At 39.0% G+C, this 16,555-nt stretch overlaps 1 protein-coding gene across 1 annotated transcript; it reads right to left on the reverse strand.

Annotated features, from left to right (window-relative positions):
* Positions 1-2,221: 2,221 nt before the first annotated feature.
* On the reverse strand, positions 2,222-15,834 carry agxt2 (alanine--glyoxylate aminotransferase 2). The gene is made up of 14 exons (XM_035392149.1): positions 15,585-15,834; positions 12,390-12,478; positions 12,106-12,296; positions 10,884-11,007; positions 10,397-10,491; positions 10,044-10,137; positions 8,978-9,071; positions 7,860-7,960; positions 6,753-6,845; positions 6,429-6,561; positions 5,261-5,349; positions 4,885-5,034; positions 4,109-4,207; positions 2,222-2,991 (listed from the first exon to the last, which is right to left on the reverse strand). Exons 1-14 carry the CDS (start codon positions 15,682-15,684, stop codon positions 2,890-2,892), a joined length of 1,554 nt encoding a protein of 517 aa, XP_035248040.1. The 5' UTR covers positions 15,685-15,834; the 3' UTR covers positions 2,222-2,889.
* Between the last annotated feature and the right edge of the window lie 721 nt (positions 15,835-16,555).

Below are 16,555 nucleotides of genomic sequence, written 5' to 3' on the forward strand. Positions count from 1 at the left end.
TTCTCTTACAGCTCTGTTTTTCTTGTGTCCCTCTTCAGTATGTTGTTGAGGAATAATTGTTCACTTACAGAAGGCATCCCCTGGGCTAGCAGTGGTCAGTGTTTGTTGGTTCCTTCTCCAAGATTCAAACAAACAAACACAGCATGGCCTGTGGTAGCAAAGCCCCAGAACACGGATGTATTCCTGTAGCATCCATGTACCAGGGGTGCATTTCCTTCTGCAGTGTTTGGATGGGTGTGAAACTGGAAACGTTTGCATCGTGTTTGCAACGCTGTGGTGGTACTTCCATTGGTGTGTGAAAAATGGGGCTGAAGATTAGAAAAGCAGGAACCTTCCACAGAAGCATATTGGCTGTGTTGTGTGGCATTCCAGTCTCTTTTGAACAGTTTACTGGAGAAATCACTCAAGTATAATGTGCAGTCCAATGAGAATGTTTTTATCATGAATACAGATGTGATTTTGTCAATCCGTTCATGTCAAAGTATTTGCAGGCCCTGGACCGTAACATTCTTTCCCTCGGCATCCCAGTGTTAATAGTGTGTCAGTTTCATTGTGGCATTTCATTTCCATCCATAAATGCTGTTCATTTTATCCAGCTTTGGGCAGTTATAGTCAGAGGTACATAAATATTTTAATGTAAAAGTAGTTTAACTTGAATACAAACGTATCATTAAGTTTTATTTTTATACAGGACGAATAAAACGAAGTGTCTGTTGGGGCTATAACTATTCCTGGATACTGGTGGCAAGGAATGAATGGCAGGTTAGAAAATCATTTGTGCCATTGCTTTGATATATGGCTTGTTAATCTGTGAACACATACATTGGTGAAAGTTGATGCAAACTGCCATTTAAAAATCAGTAATGAGTATGCACAGATTTTTAGGAATTAAGCACTGATGCATAGAATATACACTCACCGGCCACTTCATTAGGTACAACTGTTCAACTGCAAACTTCACCCGTTAACGCAAATATCTGATCAGCCATTCACGTGGCAGCAACTCAATGCATTTAGGCATGTAGACATGGTCAAGACGATCTGCTGAAGTTCAAACCAAGAATCATAATGGGGAAGAAAGGTGATTTAAGTGACTTTGAACATGGCATGGTTGTTGGTGCCAGAGAGGCTGGTTTGAGTATTTCAGAAACTGCTCATCTACTGGGATTTTCACGCACAACCATCTCTAGGGTTGGTCTGAAAAAGAGAAAATATCCAGTGAGCGGCAATTCTCTGGGCGAAAATGCCTTGTTGATGGCAGAGGTCAGAGGAGAATGGCCAGACTGGTTCAAGCTGATAGAAAGGCAACAGTAACTCAAATAACCACTCATTACAACCGAGGTATGCAGAAGAGCATCTCTGAACGCACACCATGTCAAATCTTGAAGCAGATGGGCTACAGCAGCAGAAGACCACACCGGGTGCCACTCCTGTCACCTAATGAAGTGGCCGGTGAGTGTATATCTGTGTACAAGTAATTTGACTTTTTATCTATGTTCAAAACATTTTTGAGTGGAATAAACTCCCCATTTCAGTCATTTAGAAGTTGAAATGCACTTGAAATCCATACTTATTGAGTATGGAGACGATGGTTTCCAAATTTCTATTAAACCATTGAGAGAATCCATTTTAATTTGTAGGTGTGCATTGTATTACTTGGAATGATTTTCTTTCTTTTAGACCTGATTTCATACATACAATTGGCACAGACTGCTTAGGATAGCACATAACTTTTTATACTTAATGTTAACTAGTCAGCTTTTTTTTTTAACCTTTCCTAATTACACACTGCATATTATTTTCTGATTCTTTCCCTTTGTTTTGCTCTGCAGGGTTAAATCTGTTAATAACCTGGTTCTCAATCACAATGCTAGGAAAAATCTGTTAACAACCTGGGTCACAATGAACCTTTCAACATTTTGCAACAAATCAACTCCATTTTGTGAAGCAAGTTTTATGGTCCTAATGTTTTGTTAAATACAAATTAGATATTTAAAATGGCAATTGAGCTGGATTGAGGTAAGTGAGGTTGTTTATCTTTGTCTTTACTGGACAAGAATCGGCACACTTGCCAGCTATTGAGTATACAAGTTGTATGCAACTTGTACACTCAGTAGTAGGCACGTGTGCTGATTTGGACAGGGCCATTGATACTGTGCTGGTTGCAAGATTTTAGGGTGATGGTCGAAGACATTAAAAATAAATGCCACTGATATCGATATAGCCAGAAACAATATTTAAGTATTGTTTATTTTAGGTTGTCAGTTCTAATACTTTTGTGTTCTGGTCTGATCTAAACCTATATCAAGTAAACATTTGCTTTTAAATAGCTTACTCATTTGACTATATAGCACATTCTTTTACAATATTGGTGCAAAATAGAACATTATATTTTCTTTACATTAGTTACATATTAGGGATACTATTCTATAGTAACCTTAATGTTTCTTCATTATGTCACTTGCATTATGTGAACAGTGCAGTTAAGCATAATTACATTATTGATTACATTTGTTTGTTAACACAATCGGTTATCATAAATGTCAGTGCACACAGAGCTCTGTCCATTATAGTACACCAGTGCGATGAGAACTTTTTCTCTCATAATGTTCAACATTATTTCCCATTTAAGTCATTTTTTAATGAAAAGCACTCTGCCAGTGTGCAGCTGTGGGACCCACAGCTACAGTGATGTGGCTTTTCAGTGCTTCATGTCTCAGATTAAATCATTCAGAATCATAGGTAATGGCAGTAACACCAGAAGTGTTAAATCTGACGCTCCTGGGTATATACACCAGGCTGCTGGAGTATAGTGATTCTTCAGCAAAAGCTGATTGGCAGGTCTGTTACAAGGCAGCGACAGTGACGTCAATCTTGGAATGATCCCCATTATCTCTGCTCCATATAACTTTCCAACGCATGGCGGAACACGGCCAGGAAGAAGTCTGCATCCTCTTTAGTGATGCACATGGGGGGTTTGATCCGGAATGTCTGCAAGATCAAGAGGGACAGGGTCATTTTCCCAAGGGAACAAGCTCCAAACCGTGAACAGCCTGGGAACAGTCTGGGACTCATTAGGCCGTGGATAGCTGTCTTTGGCCATGGCTGGCCAACCCTGTTTCTGAAGATCTACCCTCCGTCCTGAAGGTTCTCATTTCAGGAACAGGGTTGGCCAGCCCTGTCTTAGGCAACCTACCTACAAGCCAGTAGAACGAGTGGAAAAGAGGACTACAAAGACAAGTATAGTAGCCATTTGCTACTTGGGGTATGTTGTACACAATGGAAGACCAAATACCTGACTAGATTATTTGGGAAATTTACAGTATTCACTTTTTAAATAGTATCTACTATTTAAGATGACCGTGTAACTAATAAGAAAAAAATCCTACAACAATCAAGTGGTGATGAGAGATGGCTCCAATTAGAGCATTAACGTGAGTGCACAACACGATGTGGGACTTCAGTAATCCCTGGTGTAGACTAAAAGTTACCTGTCTGCACAAAGTTTCACAATGTACATGGGCCTGAATGTGATTTGATATCTGGCATTGAGAAATCATGACCAAGATTCAATAATCATTTGATCTTAATAAGTAAATGGATGTTTTTTTTATACTTAAACATCTGGTGATCAAAATGTTTTAAAACAAACTAATTTGCATTCAGTGTGACAGACATTCTTTTAAGTCTAGTTATTTTTCTATCTTGTCTCTAGTAATCTGCAATTCCAATCTTGTATAGCAGGATTATTCTTGCTGGTCTTGAGGTTGGAGAAATTGGATCCGCTCATTGACGACACACAATGAACAGGTGATTACACCTCTATTCATTTGTAATGGTACCGGAGTAGCAGAGGTTTGCTAGCTCAACCTCGAGCACAATGAAGCACAGCTTCTGGACAGCAGAATGACAAGTGAGCCCTAACTATAAGCATTTTGGAGGATGCGTTTGCCAATGATTATTACTCTGAATGATAGGTGTATAACAGAACTCATTCTAAACTGGGAGAAACAATACTTTAGGGCATGAAAAAAGACAATTACTTGTATAAGCCGAAACAAATATGTTAGTTATTAGGAGTGTCTTTGGTAACAGGATAGGATTTTACCTGGCCATACACTCCTCCCATTCCAATGAGGACACCCATGTCTTTGGTGCATTCGAATATTTGTCTCATGGCATCAGCAGGTAAGGGTTGACGGCTCGCCTGCAGGAGGACAGAGCGTGAGTGAGTCGGGCATGCTCAAACATGCACGGTTACAGATCCACTCCTGAGATATTCATGAGAACAGCCCCGGGCATTGCACAAGGTATGAGAGGTATGTGCCTGAACAAATATAGCGAGCCACATGTGGAAGACTGGGCATAGAACTATGTACAGGTGAAGGAAAAATTAGTCTGTGCCTCTTTTATACGTTTCTCATTGTATGCTCAGTGGTATGATTCAAGTTATCACTGAGAAACACACCCACTGCTTGATTTTCAGGTCATTCTTAAATAAAGATAAACCTAAAAAAAATCAGAAAAGATTAGAACCTTCTAGATCCACGCAGTAAAACATTATTGGTAAGAGTACACTACAGATATTTGGCACTGTTTCTTTAAAATCCAAAACTACAATGACAGATGTACACTGCTGATAAATGATTTCAGACACCAGATGTCTCTCCATTTCACTGCTTATGATGTTAATGCAGGTGAATGGGCCATGAAAAAAATGATAACAGTTTACTTCATGATTTCCTATTAGGTTTATTCAATATAGTTTTCAACAGTTTTCTCAAGCAAAACTACTGGAAATACCTCCTATATGCATCACAACTGTGCATATATTCCTGTGCATAAATTCCTGCTTATCTTGCTTTTCAACTGTATCAACTGTACCTTGTCCCTGACCATCTCCACGCCGATTTGCAGTCCCTTCCCACGAACGTCACCGATGATCTCATACTTATCCCGCAGTTTGGCCAGCTCTTTCAACAAATATGTCCCAACATCAGCACTGTTTTGCTGTGTACCATCTTCTCTTATTGTCTAAATGAGTGAAACATTGCAAGCACAGCGGTTACCACAATAATTCCTAACAGAAATGGAAAAATTTGAAATAAAATGGGTGACTCCTTGCACAGGACCACATGAGTACATATATAAATTCACAAAATTTGATGTTTAAGTACTTTGATACTTAAACATAATCAGATACTATTACAAATATGTGAAGCAACTTCAAATATAGACTAATAATTATATTTACACGTACATCAAGCACAGAGGATGCTATGGCACAAGCTACAGGATTGCCACCAAAGGTGTTGAAATGGACTCCCTTAGCAAATGATGCAGCAATCTCTGAAATATGAAAGAAAAAGTCAAAACCAGGAATTTAACTCCCCACTACTGAAATTAATTAGCTCAAACCTGTGTGAAAAAGCAAGACCTTCCATTGAGCTACGCATTAGTCTCACGACTTACTGCCTTACGTAAAGTCATACAATTGTGTACACCATTAAAAATATTAAACATTGCTAGACAACCAGAAGATCATTAAAATGTTTGTTATTCCAAATATAAACTTAAGTCTGCTGTATCAAACATATTTTCTCTACAGCATTTTATTCTCTGGTGTCAGATTCCTTCTCAATCAGATTTATATACTTTATATTTCTTATAAGCCTAGGTAAAATGAAAGATAGACTTTCAAGGATCATTTTTACAATCTTCAGTTGTCAAAATAATCATGAATCTATTTTTAAAGCAAGTAAAATGTAAGACTGCACTTTGATGCCCACACTATAGAAATGACAACCTTTAAAATACATTTGCTTTCTTTAAAACACATTTACGCTCACTGCCTGTTGTTCTGCACCTATGTTCTTTTTCTTGTTGATCCTGTGACTGCACGTAAATTATATTGCCATAATGGCTAGTTAAGTTGCTAGGTAAGAGCATCTGTCAAATTAATAACACTATTCTGCTAATAGTTCACTAAGGCTAGTTAATAAATTACTTTCTCCTCTGTAACAGTGGAGTGGTGATCAGAAACCTATTATTTCAGTGAAGGAAAAATGACCTGGCTGGCTGGTACATCTTTCTAGAACATGCTCTACAAAATCCAACTTAAAAGATGCCAGACAGTGAAATCAGAATTAATACAAATTAGCCAGGTTTGTAAATTAAATGGATCGTACTAAAATGCTGGACATTTCTTCATTTAGCTGCATGCCTCCCTCATCATGAAGATAATTAGCAATCTCAAACAATGGCACGTAAACAAGTAAATATAACTTAAAGTATCTGTTGTTTACTTTAATCTGTAAAAAAATATCAGACTGCTTATTGAAAAAAGGCTAGGTGCAGTGCCTACAGTCAACAATCTTACAGTAACTTCAGTAATCTAAACGCTGATCTGTATCAAAGCCCTAGCTTACCTGGAGTGGTAACAAGAGCCCCCATAGGGTACCCATTAGCAATGCCTTTTGCCATAGTAACTATATCTGGCATAACATCATGACCTTGGAATCCCCAGAAATGGCTTCCTGTGCGCCCAAATCCAGTTTGAACCTGAGGCAGTAAATTCAGAAATCAGACATTTTGTATGTGCTACGTCAGTCACTGTGGATACATATAAATGTAATGTGATCTCCCTCTTCATCAAACAAATCACCAGCAATTGTACCAAATAAGGTGCCTGGTGAAGAAATATAAATGAATACATGCATATGACTATTATAGGACATGTAAGGGTTCTTGACCTCATCTGCGATGCAGACCCCGCCTCTCTCCCTTACAAGTTTGTAGGTCTCCTTGAGGTAGTTTTTAGGGTACTGCACAGCTCCTCCTACCCCCTGTTGGAAAGCCACAAAACTCAAGTCAATCTGCATATTGGTTAAACACGTATAGCATTCCATCTGAAGTGCAGCTGCAATTATGAGAGAAATACAATAATAATTGGATACATGCGGTAACCTTAGCACAATGAACTTTTGAACAGTATGACACAATGAAGATCACAATTGGTTAAATCACAATTGTAAACACAAACTGTAAAAAGGTTGTTTTTATTTTGGCAAACCTATTATGCTCCCTCTACTCTGGGTGAAAGGGTTCCTACCATCTTAGTTCCTAGCATGGATACAGTAATGAAGAACTGGTGCATATTACATCAATATTTTATTGAATCTTAATATCCTCCTACATAGATTTGGACAGAAACTGGACTGCAAATTATTTGCAGCTAACAACAAGAATCATGGCTTTGCTCTTGGCAGCCCATACTGTGAATACTTTTTTTACTATCTTGTGTGGTGGAAAGCCACTATACATCTAGCCCAGAAATCCCAGAGCATTCCAGGCACTTCTGATCAAGCGAAGAATGCTTTTCATTGAACATTGTAAAAAAAAAAAAAAAAAAAAAAAAAAGAAGAAGTGCAACACTCACCCCAAACAAAATGGATCATCTTGTGTTTTTGGTTAATAATCACTTAAAGGATCGTGCTAAAACAGACTATTTTCCACAATTTTTCCATCACAACATAGCGCAATTTGTTCCCCAGATCATTCTTACAGAATGAGAATGTTGTGTTCAGGATAAAATAATGGTTAATTGTTAGGTTAACACTTGATCTTGACAGCTTTACGGTGTGACGTGACAGTCTACCATCATCCATCAATCCATCCATCCATCTACCTAACACTGTCCTATATTGCAATGCAATAATTATGGCAATTCTGCAAGACATTTTTTACTATTATCAAATCTCTTATTTTTTGGAATACAATATTTGAATTATTATTAATATTATTGTGTCGAGTAAACAGCCCTAATGTACAGTAAATGGATTTCTGAATGTACTACATACCTGAATAGGCTCTCCGAAGAACGCAGCAATTCGACTTGGAACACATGTTGCAAAAACCTCCTTCAGCTGCCCAATATACATGTCGTTGGCTTGGCAGCAGCCTGTAATTAAGAAAATTATATTGTTTATGTAGATGTCATGACAAATGTGATCTAAAAATATGGCTGTAAATTACAAATTAAAAATCGAAAGAGAAAAAAAACAGTAATAGTTAAGCAAGTAACATTTTCCATTGGTACATGTGATTTATAAAGGTGAATTGGTAAAGGAATTTCACAGAAAGCAGTAAATGTTTTACACAGCAAATGAATTTGCCCTTGCCCTTTAGACAGTGACTACGTTTCCTCTTCTAAAATAAAACTGTCAGATTTACGTAGTTCAATCTGTATATTGTTGCTTTAGTTCATTGTAATAACATTTCAGGTTAAGTACCTTGCACAAGGGCAAAATAACAGTGTCTGACTTGGGAATCAAATCAAATGTTTCAGCCCCAGTGCTGAAAGTCTAGTTCTGTAATCATTATGCTACACTGCCACCCATCAAGCCTCTCACAGGCACGTCATAGACTTTGTTATAAACTATGGGAGCTTGAGGCAAGGGAAACACTGAAATGACTATGTGCACGCTCTTTTAAGATAGAATTGAAAAAGTCGGAACATGCCTGATTTACCAAATTGCTTGACTGACAGAGGACACGTGCCCTCACATACTGTATATGACTGAATTTGGAATTCCAATGACAACGAATAAAACAGCCAAGAGCATGAATGGTGCTGCTGGTATAACAGGGGTTCTTAATGCCTAAATCAACGCTGTCACACCTACAAGTATTTGTATTATCATCTGCACAAAGTAAAAGTACATTTTTAGGTACATTGTTCAGCAGTTGTCAGCGGTAATGTCCTTATAAGTTATAATCATAAAGCGAAATGAATAAAATGCATACAGCAAATGAAAAGAGTCTCATTCGCAAATAAAACAAAAGCAGTTGGCTAAAAAAGGAAATACACAGATGATAAAATTGAAAAGACTGGTGCTATGTTGACTGATTGCAGGCAGTTCTCAATATAAGTCAATCATAAGTAACAATAAGTAAATTTTGGGTCATCTCTGTCTACCTGGGGAGCAGCTGCAGTCTCGGATGGTCTGGATAGGAGAATCTCTGCAGTGACTTCCTCCCCATGGGCCTTGGAAAACATCGGGACACATAGTCTGCAGCAAAGCGCATCAGAACATGATCGGTCTTTCTTGTGTAGCTGTGGACTGAAACGCTACAACTCATAGTCAGAAAATGTACACAAGATGCCCAGCATATGACAGGTAACATACTGAATCACAGGAGTTCAGAGAGTGCTGGATGGTCAATCCTGTTAAGGTGTGTGGATTGTACAACATTGGTCTGGGGTGGAATTCTGGCCAAATCAGGGCCCGTTGTGAATGGCAGCTATGCACTGCAGGTCTGCTTGCTGAGACTGTCCACATCCCATCATGCATCAGAAATCTTTGCTATTCACTCAGACCCCTGTAGCTGGCCTGCACTAGCTGTGCCTGACATGTACTCTTTCTTAGCTATTGCCACACAGCTCAGCTGGAGGATCATGGTGTGACAAGAGGCAGTGGCGAGAAACACTCACTTCAATGACAGTGTGTGCTTGTTTCTGACTTCCTCAATTGGAGGAAATGACTCGGTGGCATGTGTAGTGCTATGACATGTTGATGTGTTTTGAAATGATTAGAATTGTTGCACTTATGCAAATAGCTGTGATTTGACACGAAAGGTTATGAATGACGCATCATGAAGTCCTGCGACTCAGAAGAAGAATGTATATATTATGTGACAGGAAATATCACGTTGTGTATTGCTTCCCTAATATACATACTTACCTACCCAACATTAGCTAACCACAGCAATTAAATGTATTTCATTTATTATGTTTGCTGCTATGACAGCAAGGGTCCGAATGTGCATACTTTCTAAAACATGACCCATTATTCTGTATAAAGTGGTAGTGCAAATTCAGATTACAAGGGTTCCCTGTTTTCAATGAAAAACTAACTTGCACTGTAAATGCACAATTTAACTGTACCCATGTCCCCGTCGTTGATTATGGGGAAATAACGTATATAGAGACGATTATGAATGCGTGATTAGCATATTCTGTATGATTGTGATATGGAACTTACAGTATGGCAACCCAATCCTGAGGCGATGGGGTATTTATAAGCTGCGTTTGAGGTCAGACCCATCGTCTGTGGACTGCCACCATGGTATGAACCTCTGCACAAAGCAGTGAAAAAGGATCACCCATTGTCTGTCACACAAAATTATTTAAAGCAGCAAACGTTTAATTTTGGGGACAATGACATAAAAATAAAAAAGTGAAGACATTCCTATCTCTTAGCTTATTGAACCTCACCAAATCCATCAATTGTAACCAAAGTTGGTTTGTATTGTATTTCAAAGCATCAGTTATACATGTCCTGACATTGGCAGAGCCTGGAGTCAGTAAGGGGGTATGAGACTGTGCTGGCTTTACCTGAGAGTGATGATGTCAAAGTTTCCCGTGTGCAGCCTCGACATGAGCATGGCCAGGTCATTGGCCTCAGAGCCGCTGTTTGTGAAGTAAACAACCTAGGGGCGGATATTTTATCACCGTTTAATTCTTCACAATTTCACAGCATAAACTGACTGGACCTGCAAACATGATTTTTTTAACATGTACTTGTAAATTGTATGAGCCTTTTGGAATTCTGAGGCTCCATTTGTATTTATTTTCTGTTTTACTGAACTAAAACACCAGGGATTCAATTCTCCAGAGAAAGAATATCTAGCTCTCTGTAGCTAAACCTTCTATTATTCTACAACCATTAAAGTAGGGATCTAATTTCTCCAGTACATAAACCATTACATGCCACTATAATGGACAGGCAGATTCCCACATGACGCACATAAGTTGAAATAAAAAACTTGAAAATCAGTTTTTCAAATGCCAATGCTGTTCACCAGACGCATGGTGGGCGTACCTTGAGTGGGTCAGGGAAATGGGAGGCCAGTTTTTCAGCATACTCGTGGAGTGGAGAATATATGTAGATATTGGTTGTGTGCCACAAGCGTTTCAGCTGTCGCACAGCGGCCTCTGTCACCTGCCTGCAGAGACAGGGAAACTCATCTGTATGGTTAACCCTCGTGTCCGGTTTGGGTCAAACTGACCCTTTTTAAACTTTTAGTAAAAGGGTTATGACACTTTTGAAATGTGTATTGCAAAAGCAATGGCAAACCGGAGGGAATTTGGTCCTTAGACAATGCCAGTCACAGGTTTCCACTTCTACTGAATACAAACTGATAGACTAAGCATTACAACTTGGCCTGGATGCCATTCTGCTGACTAGCAAGCTATCCATTAAAGAAAGAAAATCTAAGGAATAATTATGGTGTTCAGTTCAGTTTAGGCTACTTTCAGTTCTGAAAAGTAGCCTAAACATACAGAACATACCGAGCGACCATCTGTTAGCTCGGTCAAGGCCCCCTTCACCTAGTATGGGAGGTCAGGGGAGGTACCTCCAAATTTTTATTAATCACCCATTGCAGTTCTTCAAAAATGAGAAAGAATAGATGTGTACATTATTATGGCATATACCTCTACTGAATTTACACTTTTCCCTGCCAATATTTATGTGCAGAGACTGCTAAGGCCAACAATTAAGAGAGACTTAATCAGTTATGCCTTTACCTGTTAAATGAGCTTAATGTTGTTTATAAGTGGAATTCCCCTTTAAATTCTCGTGAAAACCTTATCTTCAAGAGGTATCCTAGATCTTAATGATCCTCTAAAAAAGACACCATGAAAATGTAGTGTGCCTACATTCTCAATGACTCTGAAAGTAGGTTGATTTTGTTAATTTCTTACTAGTAACTAAGCCATCTTTACCCTCACAACATCACTAATATGTAACTAATAACTTGGCAGGGACTTTGGCCAAGCCAGGTTCAGACAGGAGAGCACTGAAGAATATACACCTGCCTGAAGTCTGCAAAGCTGTGTTATGTATTAATAAATGCATGCATTTCTAGGAACATTGGCCATGTGTTCTGTTCATTGTACATGATCTATAAAGCTAATCTGATTTACAGGCAATCCATTGTGATACACAGTTCAGGATGACTCAACGTCAACTTGTACAAAATAACATTATGGGCAGCGACTATGTGTTTAAAGTATTAGAAGGCAGTTTGACAGAGCCTTACGGGTGACAGTGTCCAACGCTGACTGTTGCAACCCCTGCAAAGAGATCCAGGTAACGGTGCCCATCTACATCCCACAGCCACTGCATATAGCCCTGATGGATGTAGACTGGTTTTTTGTAGTAAGTGACCTTCATGGTCATGGGGTTGCAGTACTTCTTCCGAATTTCCAACATTTTGGCCTTGGACATGTCCTGTAGGAAAATTAGATAGCAGATTTGCAAATACTGTCCCTGTTCATCCATTTACAAACAACCCAAACCGACGACATAGCAACAGCCTCTGACCTTATAGTCCTCTGGGTTAAAGTCACATGGGGGCATCTCCGGGAGATTTGGGGGTGGGTGTTTTACCGACGACTTTTGACATAATGCACCTGTACAAAGAGATCTTAATGAGATCCTGCCTATCATCATAAATGCTGTGTCTGGAGAGGAACCAGTATAAAACTGAACGTTCCATTATTGTCAATGAAGCCCTTTGAAACTGAAATTTTATTCAGAAATGTTCAATGGAGTGATACATTAATATGAAATAGAATAACTGCTAACACCTGACAGTTTGCATAAGAGCTGGTGACAATGTGTCTGATAAAAAACGTTTTTTTACTGTCGCAGAATCACTGTAGACCTTTGACCAACATGATATGTGGATTCTCACAAAGTTGGCATAAGTTCTGTTTATCCAAAGGTTAATAACATTCAGTGGCAGTACATATGCAGGGTCATTGCATTATATATTGAATTTAAATGCTATGAAGACTACTATTAATTAATTATTTAAACAGGATAATAAGCAAGGTCTTACAAGTATTCTCTCCTGTTAAGCTGTATACCTGTAATGTTATTATAGCTTTTGTAAAGTAGGCTATATCAGTATGTAAATAGTGGCAACAAAATAACTGCCAAAACAAAATCTAATTCAGAGAAGGCAGCATGCTGTTTTCCATGTTTTATTTAAATGATATTACAGTAGCATTCAATAAAACACAGACCATAATACCACCAACCTTCTTGTCCCATATTTCATAATTACATTTCCTAATTGTCCAATGTAATAACTAAGCTAAACTTGCTGTAAGCACCTACTAAAATTCTAGACCAGTTATACCAAAACTAAACAACAGATCATGGCATTTTAAATCTTGCACTTCATTACTGATTCAGTATTAAAAGCTGCCTGGCTACAATCATGCCTATTAAACAGGTTGAAGCTGCCAGAATTTTGGCTGCCAGGAGGTTTGGAGCTGTGGAAAAGACACCATGGTTCAATTCCTAATAAGTCCACTTTTCATCTTCTTTTCTCAACATATTTGTGTCTGAGTTTCGAGATATCAGCCAAAAGCAAGAGAACACATTCACATAAAGAGGTCGGCAAGGATGATGTCACTGTGGTTGGACTACGCCAAAACTGACCTTTCCATCTCCATTGGAAACCCCATATTGACTCCTGACTATGCCACCAGGAATCATGGTGTGTCTAGACAGTGAATTGTGGCCCACATTGGTGCTATAGCATGATCCAGCAGGTTTGCACTTTACAGCAGCTGCTGAATCAGACTCTTCCTCAGCAGGGATACTGCCCAGCTCCTGGTTCATCTCCTACTTGGACTAGTGCAGCTCCCTCTGGGCCAGGCTACGCAGCACTCTCTCCACCTCCTTCAGCTCATCCAGAATGCCAGTCCACCTGATATTCAGCCTTCCAAAATTTTCCTATGTCACTCCCCTACTGCATTCCCTCCACTGGCTCCTGGTGGCTGCCTGCATCAAATTGAAAACACTTCTGCTGGTGTACAAGGCTGCTACAGGAGCTGCAGCTCCATACCTTCAGGCCATGGTCCAGCCCTACACCCCAACCCATGCTGTACGTTCAGCCGTCACTGGGTGCCTAGCTTTCCCCTCCCTGTGGTGACCTGGTCATCGCTCATCCCAGCCTTTCCTCTTCTCCCTAATGGCTACCCAATGGTGGAACAGCCTGCCCATTTCAGTCAGTCAGGAGAGTCTTTCCCAACCTTCCGGCGTAACCTGAAGACCAAACTGTTCAGGAAATACCTTCTCTAGCCTGATTCCCAATCCCCTCTTCCAAATCATCCTATTTATTACCAATATATCCTATACATCCCCCACCCCCCACCAAAAAAAACTCCACCTTCCCTTCCACATGTTAGTTTTAGTGACAAGGGATTACCTATCATTACCTGTGTGTTATGGCACAACCATTGCACTTTCATTGGTTGCTACTTGAAATGTTGGTGATTTATGAATACAGGCCTTTCTTTGTGCACTAACTGTAAGTTAGTCTGGATAAGTGCATCTGCTCAATGCCACTAATGTAAATGTAAACTTGAATCAGTTGTGTGGCGTGATTAACTGGATTTGTGTGTTTTCCCCAAATATGGTAGTTCTGCCTAACCATATCATTGCAGACTATAGTTCAGTTAAATTTACATTTAGTATATGATCGTGTCCCTAACGACTTATATACGAGCACATACACGGGTTAAGGCAGTGAGCAGAGTCATCAGGGTCACAACTGATAGTAGTAGTCAATGCATAACCTTACCACAAAGTTAAAAGCTATAGCAGGTGCAAGAGGGACAGAATGTAGTGTTACTCAGAAGCAAATGGGTTAGAGGACATTGATTTAGATTTACCATAGGTGGGGCTCGTAAACCCCCTCCTTGTAAGTTTGGGAATAGGTGTGCCAAGATTCCACTTAAAATAAGTGTATTTTAAGTTCGGTAGATCTTAACATTTCTTCAACACCTATAGCCATTCAGCATTTCTAATAAACCTTTAGTTTTGGAAGCACTTAAACTGACATACTTCCAAACAAGAGGAGGCATCCACATAGGGAATTAATAGGCTCCTAATTAGGTTGCTGAACACGTGTTTAAGTGCTTTAAGTGCGTAAGACTTCCCTTACTAACTAATTAGCAGAATACAGGTTTGACTCGTTATGATTTTCTTCGTTATCTATCAAATGATTAGATTTAGTGGCCAATTGTGCACACTTTCCCCAATTAGGAACCTGTGGATTTGCCTCAGTCTTTATTTTGATTAGTTATAAAGTTTTTTTAACCTCTTTACGCAGTCGTCTACAATATAGCACAATGTGAATATGGGACTTTTATTCTTTATGGCATGCATAGCTATTTCTGACACAAGGTGCCTTAAGTGGGCAAATAATCCCTCTGACATGAGAAGCATCTAATTAAAGTAATAATCTCGAAGATTTTCATTAGCTGACGTAGCTGAAATGTGATAGCCTACATCGCTTGTTAACCAAGTCCTGCTAAATTTAACTAGGCTGTAGCACGATATGGTAACATGCACTGAACTGTGTACAATATAGAAAGCCAGCCCAAGCACGTTGAAAACAATATTGCTTTAGCTATCGCTGTTTCTGCATCGTTTGTACTTTTTTATATTATTTCGAAATCTTTTCGGAGGTATTGAAATGTTGAACTTAACTGAACTTACCACTGGGCTGGTGGAACTTAGCGAAGAATTCGAAAACACTTAAAGCGTCCTTTTTCCGTCCCAAAGGCGGACCGTGAATGCGACGGAGGACCTTGTGCATTTTCTTCAGAAATTACGGGCGTTAATCCGTGGTTGTGGGCCGCAAAATAATTCTCATTACCGTTACGTTTTCACACTTCAAAAGGAACTTTAGAAGGCGGAGAGGATAGCAACCAATTGCTGCTCTCGTCTCATCTGCAGCGACCCCAATCGAAACTGCTGAAAACAATTTCTATAGGACAGTAGACGACGTTGCTGAAGGTTGGCGTAACTATTGCATATGGTTATAATTTCAGAATTAATGAATAAATAAAATGTAATTCAACTAAACACGTCTATAATTCGACCGCATAATTTAACATACTGCACCCATCTTTGTGAGCAACAGATTTATTTCTTTCAGAAATGCTTATTTTCTGGTTTCGCCTGCCTTTTCCCTAATTGATCACTTTTGATGATCTTACTGTTGGAAGAATCACCAACAGCCATTGATTTTCAAGTCTCAAATCCTCCCTTAGCTGTCTGGTGTGCTAGAATGCATTATAGAATGTAATAATGAGAGATTTAAAATAAATAAATATTCAATAAATATTGCCTTCACATAGGCCTACACTGAATTACAAGAGATACGAAGCGTAGGCTAAGTGTAAAATCCTGATGCTCTGACGAAGGTCTACTGGCCGAAAGTTTTACATGCAGTTAATGTGGTTAAACATTATTAAATTATTAAAATAATTATTAAAACAAAAACAACAACAACATACACAGCGCATACCCTTTTCAATGAAGTTCCAATTTGGAATGCATGCAAAAAGTCGTTTTTTGGGAACAGCACAATTGTTGCATGTCACATGGACTGAATTAAAAAAATAAAAACTCGAGCAATAGTGTGGTGTGTATTAGTTTATCACTATACTCACCATCTTCCTCCG

This window comes from Anguilla anguilla, chromosome 14 (genome assembly GCF_013347855.1).
Source record: "Anguilla anguilla isolate fAngAng1 chromosome 14, fAngAng1.pri, whole genome shotgun sequence".
Classification (NCBI taxonomy): Eukaryota; Metazoa; Chordata; class Actinopteri; order Anguilliformes; family Anguillidae; genus Anguilla; species Anguilla anguilla.

Bases quoted from the DNA above. Each gene is read 5' to 3' on its own strand.
- agxt2 (XM_035392149.1), bottom strand. From the start codon at position 15,684: ATGCACAAGGTCCTCCGTCGCATTCACGGTCCGCCTTTGGGACGGAAA. The intron at 6,846-7,859 runs GTATGTAGTACA...GCTTTCCAACAG, and splicing joins TCTTCGGAGAGCCTATTCAG to GGGGTAGGAGGAGCTGTGCA. The intron at 6,562-6,752 runs GTCAAGAACCCT...TTACTGCCTCAG, and splicing joins GGGTCTGCATCGCAGATGAG to GTTCAAACTGGATTTGGGCG.